General features: G+C 36.6%; 2 protein-coding genes across 2 annotated transcripts; both read left to right on the top strand.

Moving 5' to 3' along the window:
* Positions 1-2004: 2004 nt before the first annotated feature.
* LOC117911004 (probable disease resistance protein At1g58602) lies at positions 2005-5121 on the top strand. The gene is made up of 2 exons (XM_034825171.1): positions 2005-4051; positions 4136-5121. Exons 1-2 carry the CDS (start codon positions 2005-2007, stop codon positions 5119-5121), a joined length of 3033 nt encoding a protein of 1010 aa, XP_034681062.1.
* Positions 5122-9381: 4260 nt separating this feature from the next.
* LOC117911005 (putative disease resistance RPP13-like protein 2) lies at positions 9382-12234 on the top strand. The gene has a single exon (XM_034825172.1). The coding sequence runs from the start codon at positions 9382-9384 to the stop codon at positions 12232-12234; it is 2853 nt and encodes a 950-aa protein (XP_034681063.1).
* Positions 12235-14770: the final 2536 nt, after the last annotated feature.

Consider the following 14770-nt stretch of genomic DNA (forward strand, 5'->3'; position numbering starts at 1 on the left):
TCAAATATCACTAGATTTGAAATTTATTTGCTTAATCAAAATAATTTAAAAATCCAAGTTAAAAGAAGTTCACAAACTACGTACATTTAAGAAAATAAATCATCTTTGAAAAATTTTTCTATTCGTTGATGGAGAGAGAATAAATATAAAATAAAATCGTGTCATAATTTATTTGTTTTTGTGATTTCTTTTCATGCTATTTTTCATTTCTCATATTTTTCTTTTAAAAAAAGGTAAAAATAACTTTTACTTAATCTCTCAAATTGTTCTTCATTTCACTTTATTTTTAAAAATTGCTTTTAGAGAACAACTTCCAAACGACTCATAAATTTTTAACAACAAAAAATTGTTTTTAAATCATATCATCAACCGAGCTATTATATGTTCCCTTTTTTTTTTCTTGTACTTCACCTTCGTAATTTTATTATGGTTATATTTAAATGGAATCAAAATATGCAATAAATAAAATATAAGAGCATTAAATAAAGTAAAATGATCAAAGGATGAAAATAAAAATAAGAAAAAGGAAAACCAAAAATAAAAATAAAATAATAATGGTAATAATAATAAAAAATGTAAATGCACAAAAACAAAATTAGAAATCTACATTCTCCTCCGGTCAACCCATGAAAAAACACACAATGCAAGGATCAAGGATCTATTGCTACGTCAATGTTAACTAATTGTTAATAAATGAAAATTCGTAACCATCAAACCTCAGGAGGACTCTTAACTTATACCTTTATATACATCATTAATCCACCTAATAAATTAACAATTTTAAATCAATTCACTTAATAAATTAAAAATTTTAAATAAACTGATATTTTTAGTATGAGATTCAAATATAGAATAATATTTCAACTTCAATTGGAATATTTAAAAAAAAAAAAAAAAAAAAAAACTGCTCCATATAATTGTACATAACTCGAGTATCTAATGTTTACCTCTTCAACAAGGTGTTTTGAGTTTTATACAGAGGATTACATATATTGCACCAGCTTCTTTAATGTCCAAGAAACTCACTACCCATTTCCCACCTTATCTTTCTCATGTGGAAACAAAACCTTTCAACATTGGAGACATTTGTTTATTTAAGTGGACTCCCTTGTGTTACAAGTCTTTCAAAAAGAACTAGCCTACCAGTGTTCCTCTTAGAAAAATGGTGGAAGCAGTCCATTGTCTCTCATAGACAAAAAGAAAAAGAAAAAGAAACTGATGGTATTGGGTGGTCAATATGTGATGGTCACAATAAGTTGGCTTTCAGAGGAAAATACATATATAAAGAGAGAGGAAAGGAGAAAAGACGTCAAGGGGGAATGTTCTTAGAAAGAGAAGATGAAGGTGGTGAGTATGAATTGGGTTGGAAATTAAAAAGGAGAATGAGAATTTAAAGTGAAAAGGAAGGACAAAATGATCAGGGAAAGACTTAGTTTTACTTGTTAGTTCCCAGATTTCCTTGCAATTGTGAGTTTGTTACTAAGGCCGCCTCTACTCAGTCCTTTGCTGTTCGCGGCCGGCTTCATCTTGGCAGTATGAAATGGCTATTGAGTTTCGTCGGGGGCATGGTCGCCTACAGCTTCCTGTAAGAACAATGAAAATTTGATATAGTCTGCAATATCAGCTCCCCTTTTGTGATCCTCCTAAAATGGCTGATTATTAAATATTTATGCGTTAATAATTATTTCGGTAGTTGTTTACTTTTTTATTCATCATCCTCCAGCCTTATATTGATATTTTGTCTGAGGTTTTTCTTTTTTTTCTTTTTTTTTTCCCTTGGTTTAGTTTATATGTTCTTGTTCAGATTGAAAAGAAAAATCCACACGTCTTGATAATTATTAAGATATGTTTTAATTAAGATTTGTGTGAAAGCCTTTCTGTTCATTTCCCCGTAGAAAAATGCTGGCTGAATAATCTACAAGGAAGCAAAGGGAGGAGGCGTGGAGGATAATGGCAGAGGGTAGAAATGAAGAAGCTAAGGAGATGCGGCATAGAAACTCTACGATGAAGATGAACGACAAACCAGCCAGGAACACTATAGATTGGGCGGAGGTAGATGACACAGCAGATTTGGTGAAGATAGTCTTGTCGAGGATCATAGAGAAACTCTGTGTTGTGTGTATTCAAGAACCAGCAGTTTTCTTTGGAGTCGAACAAGAGGTCCAATGGATCCAAAGAGAGTTGATGGACGCTCGGGTAAAATATAGTTATGTGCCAGAGCAATTAATGGATGTTGCCTATGATTTTGAAGATGTGATTGATGACCTTATACTCAGATCAGCCGCAAAGCAAAGGAGAATAGGAAACTGGGAGAGGTGCCTTTCGGTAATAAGAATTCACAAGAAGCTGGAATTGATCAAGTCTAAGATCCCTGATCTTCCTCGTCTCCCATATATAGAAGCAATGAGTGCCTGCTCCTTTAACAACAGTATTGAAGAAATAGTCTGGTCAAAGATCTTCTTGATACATGGTCAGAGTGTGGCAAACACAGTTGTTTCCCCAGTGGAAGAGAAGGTATCAGCTCTGCTAGCACAGGAGGCAATTCATCCCTATACCAAGAAGAAGGCCATGCGGGTACTAGACAAACTCAGGTCTCTGAATGGTTTTCTCAAAGGCTTAGAATCAGTAGAATTAGATGATGGTGGAATGGTTTGGATGGAGGAGCTGTCCCATGTTTGCCTGTCTGCTGTGGTAGCCATTGAGGACTTCATCAACAGAACACAACAGCTCACGAAAAGAAGTTGGATGGGACCTTCCAAGGGATTTCTTTCGGCTTTTGGCAAATTCAAATCTCAGGATAAGCTTGCTGTGGAGATGGACAAAATATATGCCAAGATCCAAAACCTCTCTATCCACAGGCCAACAGCAGTCAACTCACAAGGTCAAAGTAGGAACCCAAAGTTTACCTTGGGTTCCACCGAGCGAATCCCACGGCAGCCAACAACGCAAGAACCAGATCTCGCCAGCTTTGGCGATGATGTGCATGCAATGATAGCACGGTTGCTTACAGATGATCAGAATTTCAGAGTGATTCCAATTATGGGTATGCAAGGCATTGGAAAGACAACCCTAGCAAATTTGATCTTTAACCATAAAGCTGTTGTGGATCATTTCCCCTTTGCTGCTTGGAGGTCAGATGGCTATCGATTTCAGCTACGTAACAAGGGAGAATTGTTGCAGTCCGGTCGAAGTCAATGCAGAGTGTGGAGTAATCAATACGAGATGCAACGGTTGATACCTTTCTTGATTAATGACAGGTCTCTGATAGTTGTCGATAATTGGAATTTCTTGGTAGACGACCTAGAAATGCTTCCAGATGCATTAAATGGCAGTAGAATTATTTTGACCACTTGCGAAACAAAGCTACCTCCAAATCTCAAAATGAAGAGTGATCCTCACCCACTGCGGTTACGGACAAATGAGGAGAGTTGGGCATTGTTTACCCATGCTTTGAAATTTAGCCTACCCCCAGAATTGCTAAAGCTGGAAGACCAAATTGCAAAAAGATGTGGGGGACTGCCACTGCTGATTGTAAAATTGGCGGAAGCACTCTCACATAAGGATGCAACCATTGAGGAGTGGTCCACTGCACTTCAACAATTTCATCATGACCAACAGCAACTCTGGCCCAATACCCTCTACAAGATCCATAAGGATTTGTCCTTGTACATGAGGAGATGTCTATTTTATTTCACTCTATTTCCTCAAGATTTTGATATTCCGGCAAGAAGATTGATAACATTGTGGGTTGCAGAGGACTTGGTACAGCCAGAGGGCGAGAATGAAACTCCAGAAAATGTTGGAGAAAGGTGCTTGAATTTCTTGATAGCCCAGGGAATGGTTCAAGTGACAAAGAAGAAGCTTAATGGGAATGTTAAAATGGTGCGATTGCCAGATCCCCTAAGACAATATTGGTCATCCAAAGCTCAACAAGCCACATTTCTTGGAGTTCATACTAACACAAGATCTGACTTGTTCCTAGGCACCAATAAGATCCTTCGTCTGGTTGATCATCTTGACAAAGAAGATATCAGCTTTAACCATATTCATGGTAATCACAACACAACTTCTAGTACTTCTTTGACACCTTATTAGGAAGATGTACTTTCTTTTCTGTCCTTTGATACTCGAAAAGAAAGCAAACCAGGAGAAGAAGTGGGAAACTTTCTTCGTCAAAGCATATCCAGTGGTTGCTTCCTAGTACTGCTCGTGCTTGATCTTGAAAATGTATTCAGACCAAAGTTACCTGAGGCAATGGGCAAACTAACTCGACTAAGGTACCTTGGCTTAAGATCTACATTCCTCGAGATACTTCCATCTTCTATAAGCAAGTTGCAGAATGTTCAAACACTGGACATGAAGCATACTTGCATCAACGCTCTTCCTTATTCAATCTGGAAGCTACAACAATTGCGACACTTACACTTGAGTGAGAGTTGTCGAAGTAAACTTATGCTTCAACATGATACAAATATTCCTACTATCCTCCAAACATTGTGTGGGCTTCTTGTAGATGAGGAGACTCCCGTAAGAGATGGCCTAGACAGGTTACTCGATATTAGGAAATTGGGATTGACAGTATCATCTAAACAAGAGGCAATAACATTGCAACTGCAGGCAGTAGTTGACTGGGTTCTAAAACTGAACCAACTCCGGTCTTTAAGGCTCAAATCTATTGATGAAAGCAATCAGCCATGGGATCTAGAGTTGAAGCCTTTAGTAAGCCTTGTGAATCTTTCTTACATTTACTTACTTGGACGGTTAAGGAATCCATCCATTATGTCCCAATTCCCATACAGCCTCATCGACCTCACCTTATCAGGGTCAGGACTTGTAGAAGATCCAATACAGTCACTGGATAAGCTTCCCAACCTTAGAAGTCTTAAATTGCTTGCCAAATCTTATTTAGGGAAGAACATGCTTTGCTCTTTAGGAGGCTTTCCTCAGCTTCGAGTTCTTAAACTATGGAAGTTAGAGCAACTGGAGGAATGGAATGTAGAGAAAGGAGCACTACGAGCTGTTCGAGATTTGGAGATTAGGTTCTGCAGAAGTCTGAAAATTCTTCCTGCAGAATTGCTACATAAAACTCTCTTGAAAATTGAAATTATATCCGCCCAGTAAGTTCACTACTTCATCTCTTGAAATTTGGTTTATAACCTACTTTAACACAAGATGATTGCTTTGTGTAACAAACAACCTGATAAGCCATTGTGTTTTCTTTCTTTCTTTTTTTTTTGGAAATGCACATGAACCTGAATTTGTCTTATCTTTCTGTCCTCCTTCATTTTGGGATTAATTGCAAAACAAATGTATTCCACATGTTCTGGTCCTGTATCCAGCACCATTATGACCAGTCTATCTCTTCAATGTCCACAATACAAGGGCAATTTCTAAAATACAAAGAGGGAGAGAAAGGATCTTAATGTTGGTTCGTTCAGACCTCCCAAAATTCTTCTTGCCCTCTCATGCGCTGCTGATTTGAGTATGAGGTAATCATCATAAGTCATGTCCATTAATTTCAGTATGAATCCATAAAGCCTATGAACCCCAGTACACAATTTATTTCTGATCCATTGAAGCTGTTCTTCAACTTCAAACAAAGCTTCTTGTTCTCAAAGAAGCAGAAATGACCCTCACTGTGTCACCCTCCACATAACACACTCTGCTTCCTACATCATCATTCCGAAAGTCTGTCTGTCTGTATGGTCCTTAGGGAAGTGAACAAGAAAGCTTTCACAGAATAGAGCCTTTGGTTTTAGTACCACAAAGTTTAGGCTGTGAATGAAACAAGAGCAATAGAAATAGAGTTAAAACAAAATGTCAGCAAGATTGACTTTGATTACTTGATTGTTGCCTGCAAGCACATGGATTATACTCTGCCTTCTTAGCCATGCAAGGGCTAAGCTGCTTGCAATTTAAGACTGCTAATAAAACTTGAAGGGAATGAGAATGTCCTAGTTGATAAGGTGATGTAGGACAAAAGACCATTTTACTTTCCTTATTAACAATATATATATATATATATATATTTGGATTCTTTTGCCTAGGACAAAAGAGAACTGCAACACAGAATATAATAGACATCCAATTGTTGATGATCAAAGGAGAGAATTACAACCTTGTTTAGCATTTGACAAGCTGAGCTCAAATTTATTTTTTTTAAGCTTGGTTAGAGGCTGTGTCCTCAACTATAGACTGTATCTGAAGAATATGATATTGTGAGTTAAAAAAATCTCATCCCAAAAAAATAACATATATTATCTGCTTCCCACAGCTCCGAAGCTATCATGTCTGCTGAACAATCAGAGTATGATTAATTGCAAAATCCTTTTTCTTTGTTCATATCAGCAAAGCTTGTAGCTACTTTCCTAGAGAGATTGACAAAATCTTGGGATACCATAGAAGAAACAAAGGTAAAAATTATGTTAATTTTGGTGATCAAATGGCTGGTGGTTGATGATACGACTGAGAAAACCATGGCATATGTTATCATCAAACATTATGGAAAAGGAAAAGGAATAATTTGGGAGTGTAAATAATCCACACTTGAGAATTACATATTTTAAATTTTTCTTTGAAATTTAGCTTTAAAATATGTTATTCTCAGGTGCAAAGTGTAAAACTAGTATTTATAAGCTAGATTGTCTTTTGCCGAAACTAAATTATGATATGTTTATTTCATTTTGTGATTCTCCTATGGACTTTCTTACTATTTTAGGGTAGAAAAATACTTTTCTTTTCTTACAATAGGAGGTCAAGTTCATATATTTAGTAACTATGTACATGATTTAATATAGTGAATGAAAATAAATTCTTTCTTTCAAGGTAGTGTTTGTTTGTTTTTTTACTTAATTCTAAATAGAACTTAAGATTAAACCATACTTAATACTTAACAATATTAAATTATTTGTTATTTTTTAATATATTCTATTAAATATTAAGAAGTAAAAAAAAAGACCAATACTCACTGTAGTTATGGTAATTCACTTTTAGCATTCAAAAAAATCAAATATTTATTTTTTTTCATTCAATCAGAAAAATTCAAGAAATAAGTAATAAATCATAAAAAAAAAATTAAAAAACATATCATTTGAAATCTGCAAATGAGTTACTTTCAACAAAAATTTTAAAAAACAAACATCTCCTTAGTTTATGGAAAGGTCATGAATTTGAATCTTATCGCAGTTTAATACTCTTGTATATTTATTTAGAAGGTGTATTGAGTGTTACGTATTACCAAGCTTTAAATTTAAGCTCAATATATTTTATACATATAATTAAACCATTGCCTGATGGTTTAATTTTTTTAATAAATTGCACAAGTACAAGCAATTAGTGACTTAAACATAATTTGTTCTCTTGAGATGTTATAATGGTGTACGTTGCAATCTAATTTGCGCGTAATCATTCCTTAGTTTCTAACTATAAAATTTTCTTCGATTGTGCAAGAAGATGAGTAACGTAATTTGTGTGAGGTTGGGTTAAGCAAAATTTCCCATTAGTTTATTGGACATTCCAAGATGATCTTCATCACTTTCCTCTTGTTTATGATCAACATGGGCCTGCACAATTAAAAAGTAAATAGTCATTGGATAAAATATAAAAAAATTACTAATAAAAAGCTAAGTGTTCGTGTGGATATACTTCCTATTTTCTATTTTTAAAAACAAAAAAAAAAATATTTTCATAGTGTTCTTGTGAATAATGTTTCTAAGAAAAGTTTAATGCACTAATATATAATAGATGTAAAAAAAAAAAAAAATGGATTGTATTACAAATATATCGCATAAAAATCAATTCAGATAAATAAGTATATGTCTTTTATTTGACTTGTTAAGTAATTTGTGGGCATGACCCGAGTTATGAATCATATAAGTCATTCCTTGATCAATGTGGAATATATTACTCATCTTGATATCCTTTCTATTATTCTTTATATCATCTCTCATATTTTTCATATCACTTTTCATATATAATCTCTCACATTTTTTGTATTTATTGTCACATTTTATTTATACTCATTCTTATATTCTTTATACCCCCTCTCACATTTCATATACCTATTTTTATATTCTTTGTACCTCTTCTTACTTTTTTCACACCTTTTATTATAAGATTCAACCCTTTCTCACATTCTTCATATTTTGTCTTATATTCTTTGTAAATCATCTCATCACAGTCTTAATTTTTATTTTCATATTTTTTTTGTACATTCTTTCACATTCTTTATACACTTACAAAAACTATTAATGGTTGCATATTCAAATATTATTGGACATCAGATTTTTACATATTGAATTTATATTTATATGTATATATATATATATATATATATATATATATATATAAAATTTTAAAAAAATTAGAGTTGAAACCACTTGGATTCTTTCTTTTAATATCTTCATAAAGAAACACAAATCTCTGATTTTGTATATTTTCTTCAAGAGATACAAAATTTGATCTTAAAATTTAATGGATAAATTTTATACATATATTGCAACAAGGTGTTTTGAATTTTATACAGAGAATTTCTCACTTTGTCCAAGAAACTCACTACCATTGTGGAGACATTTAATTTGTTTGTTCATGTTGACTCTTTGTGTTACAAGTCTTTCCGAAAGAGCCTACCAGTATTCCTCTTAGAAAAAGGGTGGAGCAGTCCATTGTCTCCCATAGAGAAAAACAAAAACAAAAAGGAACTGATGGTATTGGCTGGTCAATATATGGAGGCCACTGTAAGTTGGCTTTCAGAGGAAAGTATATACTTTATATACATACACAGGGAGGAAAGGAGACAAGAGGTCAAGGGGGAATGTTCTTAGAAAGAGAAGATGAAGGTGGTGAGCGTGAACTGGGTAGGAAATTAAGAATTTTAAATGAAGAGGACGAAGAAAATGATCAGGGAAAGACTTGGTTTTACTTGTTAGTACCCAGATTTCCTTGCCATTGTGAGTTTGTTTCCAAGGCCGCCTCCACCTCAGTCCTTTGCTGTTCGCGGCCAGCTTCATCTTGGCAGTATGAAATGCCTATTGAGTTTCATCGGAGGCATGGTCGCCTACAGCTTCTTGTAAGAACAATGAAAATTCGATCAACTCTGCAATATCATCTCCCCTTTTGTTATCCTCCTGAAATGACTGTTATTAAATGTTTATGCGTTAATAATTTCAGTTATTGTTTCCTTTTATTCATCATCCTCCAGCATTATGTTAGATATTTTGTTTTTCTTCCCCCATTGGTTTAGTTTCTATATGCTTGTTCGGATTGAAAAGAAAAATCCACATCTCTTGATAATTATTAAGATATGTTTCTGTTCCTTTCCCCGCAAAAAAAATGCTGCATGAATACTTTACAAGGAAGGAAAGGGAGGAGGTGTGGAGGATGATGGCAGAAGGTAGAAATGAAGAAGCTAAGGAGATGCAGCATAGAAACTCTCCGTTGAAAATGAACGAAACAATAAATTGGGCGGAGGTACACGACACACGAGATTTGGCGAAGATCGTCTTGTCGAGGGTCATAGAGAAACTCTATGTTGTGCGGATTCAAGAGCCGGCAGTTTTGGTTGGAGTTGAAGATGTCCAGTGGATCCGAAGGAAGTTGACGCGTGTTCGGGTTAAACCTGAATATTCCCCTGAGGAATTAATGGACGTTGCCTATGATTTGGAAGATGTGATTGATGACCTTATACTCACGTCAGCCGGAAAGCAAAGGAGAATAGGAAATTGGGAGAGTTGCCTTTTGATAGTCAGAATTCATAAGAAGCTGGAATTGATAAAGTATAAGAAGCTGCAATATCGTCTCCCGATCATAATAGCAGCAGGTGCCAACCATGATAATTACTCTGAAGAAATGGTCTGGTCAGACATCTTCCTATTACACGATCAGAATGTTGCAAACACAATTGTTTCCCCAGTGGAACAGAAGGTATCAGCTCTGCTAGCTCAGGAGGTAATTCATCCCCATACTAAGAAGAAATTCATGCGGGTGCTAGACAAATTCAGGTCTCTGAATGATTTTCTGACAGGCTTACAATATGTGGAATTAGACGCTTGCGGAATGGTTTGGATGGAGGAGTTGTCCCATGTTGCCCTGTCTGCTGTGACTGCCATTGAGGACTTCAACAATAAAAAAGAATTCACAAAAAGGAGCTGGATGAGACCTTCAAGGGGATTTCTTTTTGCTTTTGGCAAATTGAAATCTGAGGATAAGCTTGATATGGAGATGGACAAAATATATGCTAAGATCCAGAACCTCTCTATGCATAGGCCAACAGAATTCAGTAGACAAAGTCAAAGTAGGGACACAGAGTCCACCCTGCGAATCTCACCACAGCCAACAACGCAAGAACCTAATCTCTCCAGCTTCGATGATGATGTACATGCGATGGTAAAACGGTTGCTTACAGATGACAAGAGTTTCAGAGCGGTTCCAATTATGGGTATGGAAGGCATTGGAAAGACAACCCTTGCAAAGTTGATCTTTAACAATAAAGATGTTCTAAACCATTTTCCTTTTGGTGTTTGGACGTCTGATGGCTATGAATTTCAGCTACGTGACAAGGAGAAATTGATGGACTCCAACCTAAGTCAACTAGGAGATGTGTGGAATTATCATGTTGAGTTACAACGGCTGAAAGCTTTCTTAATTGATAAAAGGTCTCTTATAGTTCTGGATGATACTCATATCCCATTCTTAGACCATGTGTTAACAATACTTGCAGAAACATCAAACGGAAGTAGGATGATTTTGACTACTCATAAAATCAGTTTACCACCAAATTTCCGAACGACGAGTGATCCTCACCTACTGCGATTACAAGAAGATGAGGAGAGTTGGGCATTGTTTACCCATGCTTTGAAAAAGAGCATACCCCCGGAATTGCTAAAGCTGAAAGACAAAATCGTAAGAAGATGTGGGGGTCTGCCACTGCTGATTGTAAAATTGGCAGAAGCACTCTCACACAAGGATGCAACCATTGAAGGGTGGTCCACCGTACTTCAACAATTTCATCATGACCAACAACAACTTTGGTCCAACACCCTCTATAAGATCCATAAGAATTTGTCCTTGTACATGAGGAGATGTCTATTTTATTTCACTTTATTTCCTAAGGATTTTGATATTCCAGCAAGAAGATTGATAGCACTGTGGGTTGCAGAGGATTTGATCCAGCCAGAGGGCGAGAATGAAACTCCAGAAAACGTTGCAGAGAGGTGTCTGCATATGTTGATAGCCCAGGGAATGGTTCAAGTGACAAAGAAGAAGCTTAATGGGAATGTTAAAATGGTGCAATTGCCGGAGGCCCTAAGACAATATTGGTTATCCAAAGCTCAACAAGCCACATTTCTTGGAATTCATACTGACACAAGATCTGAGTTGTCCCTAGGCACCAGCAGGACCCGTCGTCTTGTTGATCATCTTGACAAAGAAGATGTAAGCTTTGATCATATTCATGGTGATTACAACACAACTTCTACTTCTTTTCCACCTTACTATGAAGATGTGCTTTCTTTTATGTCCTTTGATACTCGAAAAGAAAGCAAACCAGGAGAAGACGTAGGAAACTTTCTTCATCAAAGCATATCCAGTGGTTGCTTCCTAGTACTGCTCGTGCTTGATCTTGAAAATGTATTCAGACCGAAGTTACCTGAGGCAATTGGCAAACTAACTCGACTAAGGTACTTTGGATTAAGATCTACATTTCTCGAGATACTCCCATCATCTATAAGCAAGTTGCAGAATGTTCAAACACTGGACATGAAGCATACTAGCATCAACACTCTGCCTGATTTAATCTGGAAGCTACAACAATTGCGGCACTTATACTTGAGTGAGAGCTACCGAAGTAAACTTATGCTTGGACAGGGTACCAATTTTCCTACAATCCTCCGGACTTTGTGTGGGCTATTTGTAGATGAGGAGACCTCGGTAAGAGATGGCCTAGACAGGTTACTCAATATTAGGAAATTGGGATTAACAATGTCATCTAAACAAGAGGCAATGTCATTGCAACTGCAGGCAGTAGTTGACTGGGTTCTAAAACAGAAACAACTCCGGTCTTTAAGGCTCAAATCTATTGATCAAAACAATCAGCCATGGGATCTAGAATTGAAGCCTTTAGTAAGCCTTGTGAATCTTTCTTACATTTACTTGCTCGGACAGTTAAAGAATCCATCTATTATGTCCCAATTCCCTACAGCCTCATCGACCTCACCTTATCAGCTTCAGGACTTGTAGAAGATCCAATGCAGTCATTGGATAGTTCCCAACCTTAGAAGTCTTAACATGAGATGATTTCCTAATGTAACCAACAACCTGATACACCATTGTGTTTTTCCCCTCTTTCAGTTGAAGATGTTTATTGGATAGAATTTAACTAGTCTGCTGGAATGCATATACCGAGAAAATAACATATATCACTATTCTCTTCTTGCCCAGATGGGTGAAGGAGAGTGAGATTAATCCTCCACCTTCGTTAGAAATCATAATACTAATATGTTAAAGAGTTCTGAATATTCCTATTTGTAGCTTATTTTTGAAAGTGTATTGTGTTCAAAGTCTTGAAATAAGTTATATTTATATATCAAATTAATGCATCCTGCTGCTAACAAACTCAGATCAGAACCTACCATCACCTGCATGGCTGCTTACATTATGGAGCAATTGTTATAGCACCCATTTGAAATGGGATTCATCCACCTAAAGCTCTTCAACTCCAACCCAAGCTGCTGGTTATTGAAGGAGAAGAACAGAGAGTTTCACCAACAACCCCCATCCAGTGCTTACTGACATGAGATATCCATCTCTGTCCTGCTTCCTCAACTTCAACCTCTTACATTCCATCTGCTTCCTCTTCTTCTTTTGGGGCGGTCAGTGTGGATTCCGGAAATGAATAGCAGAGCTTTCACCCAAGTGAGACATTTGGGTTTGGAACCATAAATTAGCTTGTGGTTTGGGTGTTTGAAGACAGGGCAATTAAAATACCGTTTCCAGAATGCCAGCAAAATTTAAGGCCTAAATTCCTGGATAAGCATTGAGCTTGAAGATTTCACTGGGGAACAGTGATATAACCGTTAATGCAATAGGTAATTCTGATATAGCTGCAAGAAACAGCCTTTCTTGCACTGCAGCCATTCCGCATGAGGCTTACTTCTTTTCCAGCACTTTCAAGCACAAATTGCAGCTGTCCTTCATTCTTTTTTCAGAATATGCCTTGGGAGTTTTTTCAAGAGAGGAAGTACATACCAGTTAGAAACCAAGCTGCGTAACATTGTAAGTGAAAGGAAATAGAACTAATCAGGGATTTTTTATGCCTGCAGGATGGCTAGAGACAGAGGATCATTGGGAGTGTGCGCAGAAATGGGAGATGATGAGTCATGTGTTTGTGGAGAAGCTATCTTATTCTGTAAGACAGGGTTGACCGGATCAAGATACCAAGTGTCAAAATACTAAAAAAAAACTCCACAAAAACCGAGAACTCTGAGAACTCTGATAAGTTTTTTATTCTCTGCATCCATCTATATACAGATATATATATCCTATACACAAAGTCTAAATTCCTAAATTGTATATGGTAACATTAACAAATACATGGTAAGCCAATCTGTCAATCTTTTCCTATATGTACAGCCAATTTGATTCCTAATTTGTATATGGTAACATTAACATCCCCCCTCAAATTGATGTTGGTAAGTCAACCAGTAACAATTTGCCAACAAGAAATTGATGTTGCTGTCGAGTCAAAGCTTTGGTAGAGATATCACCCGACTTTCCAAGGTGTCTCAAATAGAATGACAATCAACCTCAATGTGCTTGGTCTGTTCATGAAAAATGGGATTGGTGGTATTCTGAATAGCACTAGTGTTATCAGCATGAAGAGGTGTAGAAGTAGTTTGAGGAAACCCAAGCTCCTCAAGAAGACCACGTAACCATACAATTTCAGAACAAGCAGTAGACATGGCATGATACTCGACCTTAGTAGTGGATTTAGAAACACGATCTTGTTTCTTACATCTCCAAGAAATTAAGGCATCACCTAAAAACATACACCAACCCGTAGTAGATCGACATGTATCTGGACACCCAGCCCAATCAGCATCATTATAGGCAACAAGTTGAAGAGAGGATCCAGTAGGAAAGAACAACCCACGAGTAGGTGAACCTCGAAGATAGCGGATGATGCATTGAACTGCAGCAAGATGGAGATGCCGAAGATAAGTCATAAACTGACTGACCTGATGAACAACATAGGAGATATCAGGTCAAGTAGTGGTCAAGTAGATAAGACTCCCAACCAGGCGTCGATAAAGAGTAGGATCATCCAAAAGGTCCCCTTCATCTTTCCTGTATTTGACATTTACCTCCATAGGAGTATCAACAGAAGAAGTGTCCTTAAAACCAGCCAAAGTGATAAGATCTTGAATATATTTATGCTGGTTCACGAAAATACCACTAGCCCGATGATGAACTTCAAATCCTAAGAAGTATGTGAGCTGTCTAAGATCTTTCATATGGAAAGTTGTATGTAACAGTTGCTGAAGCTTAGTAATCAAACCACAGTCACTGCCAGTAATGATAATATCATCCACATAAACCAAGAGAAGGATTATACCCGACGCAGACGTGTGGAAGAAGAGGGAAGAATCATACTAACTTTGGGTAAAACTGAAGGAAAGAATTGCACTGCGAAACTTCTCAAATCAAGCCCGGGGCGCTTGCTTGAGCCCATACAAAGAACTTTTTAGCTTACAAACATCATGAGGAGAAGAATTAG

This window comes from Vitis riparia, chromosome 3 (genome assembly GCF_004353265.1).
Source record: "Vitis riparia cultivar Riparia Gloire de Montpellier isolate 1030 chromosome 3, EGFV_Vit.rip_1.0, whole genome shotgun sequence".
Taxonomy (NCBI): Eukaryota; Viridiplantae; Streptophyta; class Magnoliopsida; order Vitales; family Vitaceae; genus Vitis; species Vitis riparia.

Coding starts and splice junctions, on each gene's coding strand:
- LOC117911004 (XM_034825171.1), top strand. CDS start 2,005: ATGAAGATGAACGACAAACCAGCCAGGAACACTATAGATTGGGCGGAG. Junction 4,052..4,135: donor CAGCTTTAACCATATTCATG/GTAATCACAACA, acceptor ATACTCGAAAAG/AAAGCAAACCAGGAGAAGAA.
- LOC117911005 (XM_034825172.1), top strand. CDS start 9,382: ATGGCAGAAGGTAGAAATGAAGAAGCTAAGGAGATGCAGCATAGAAAC.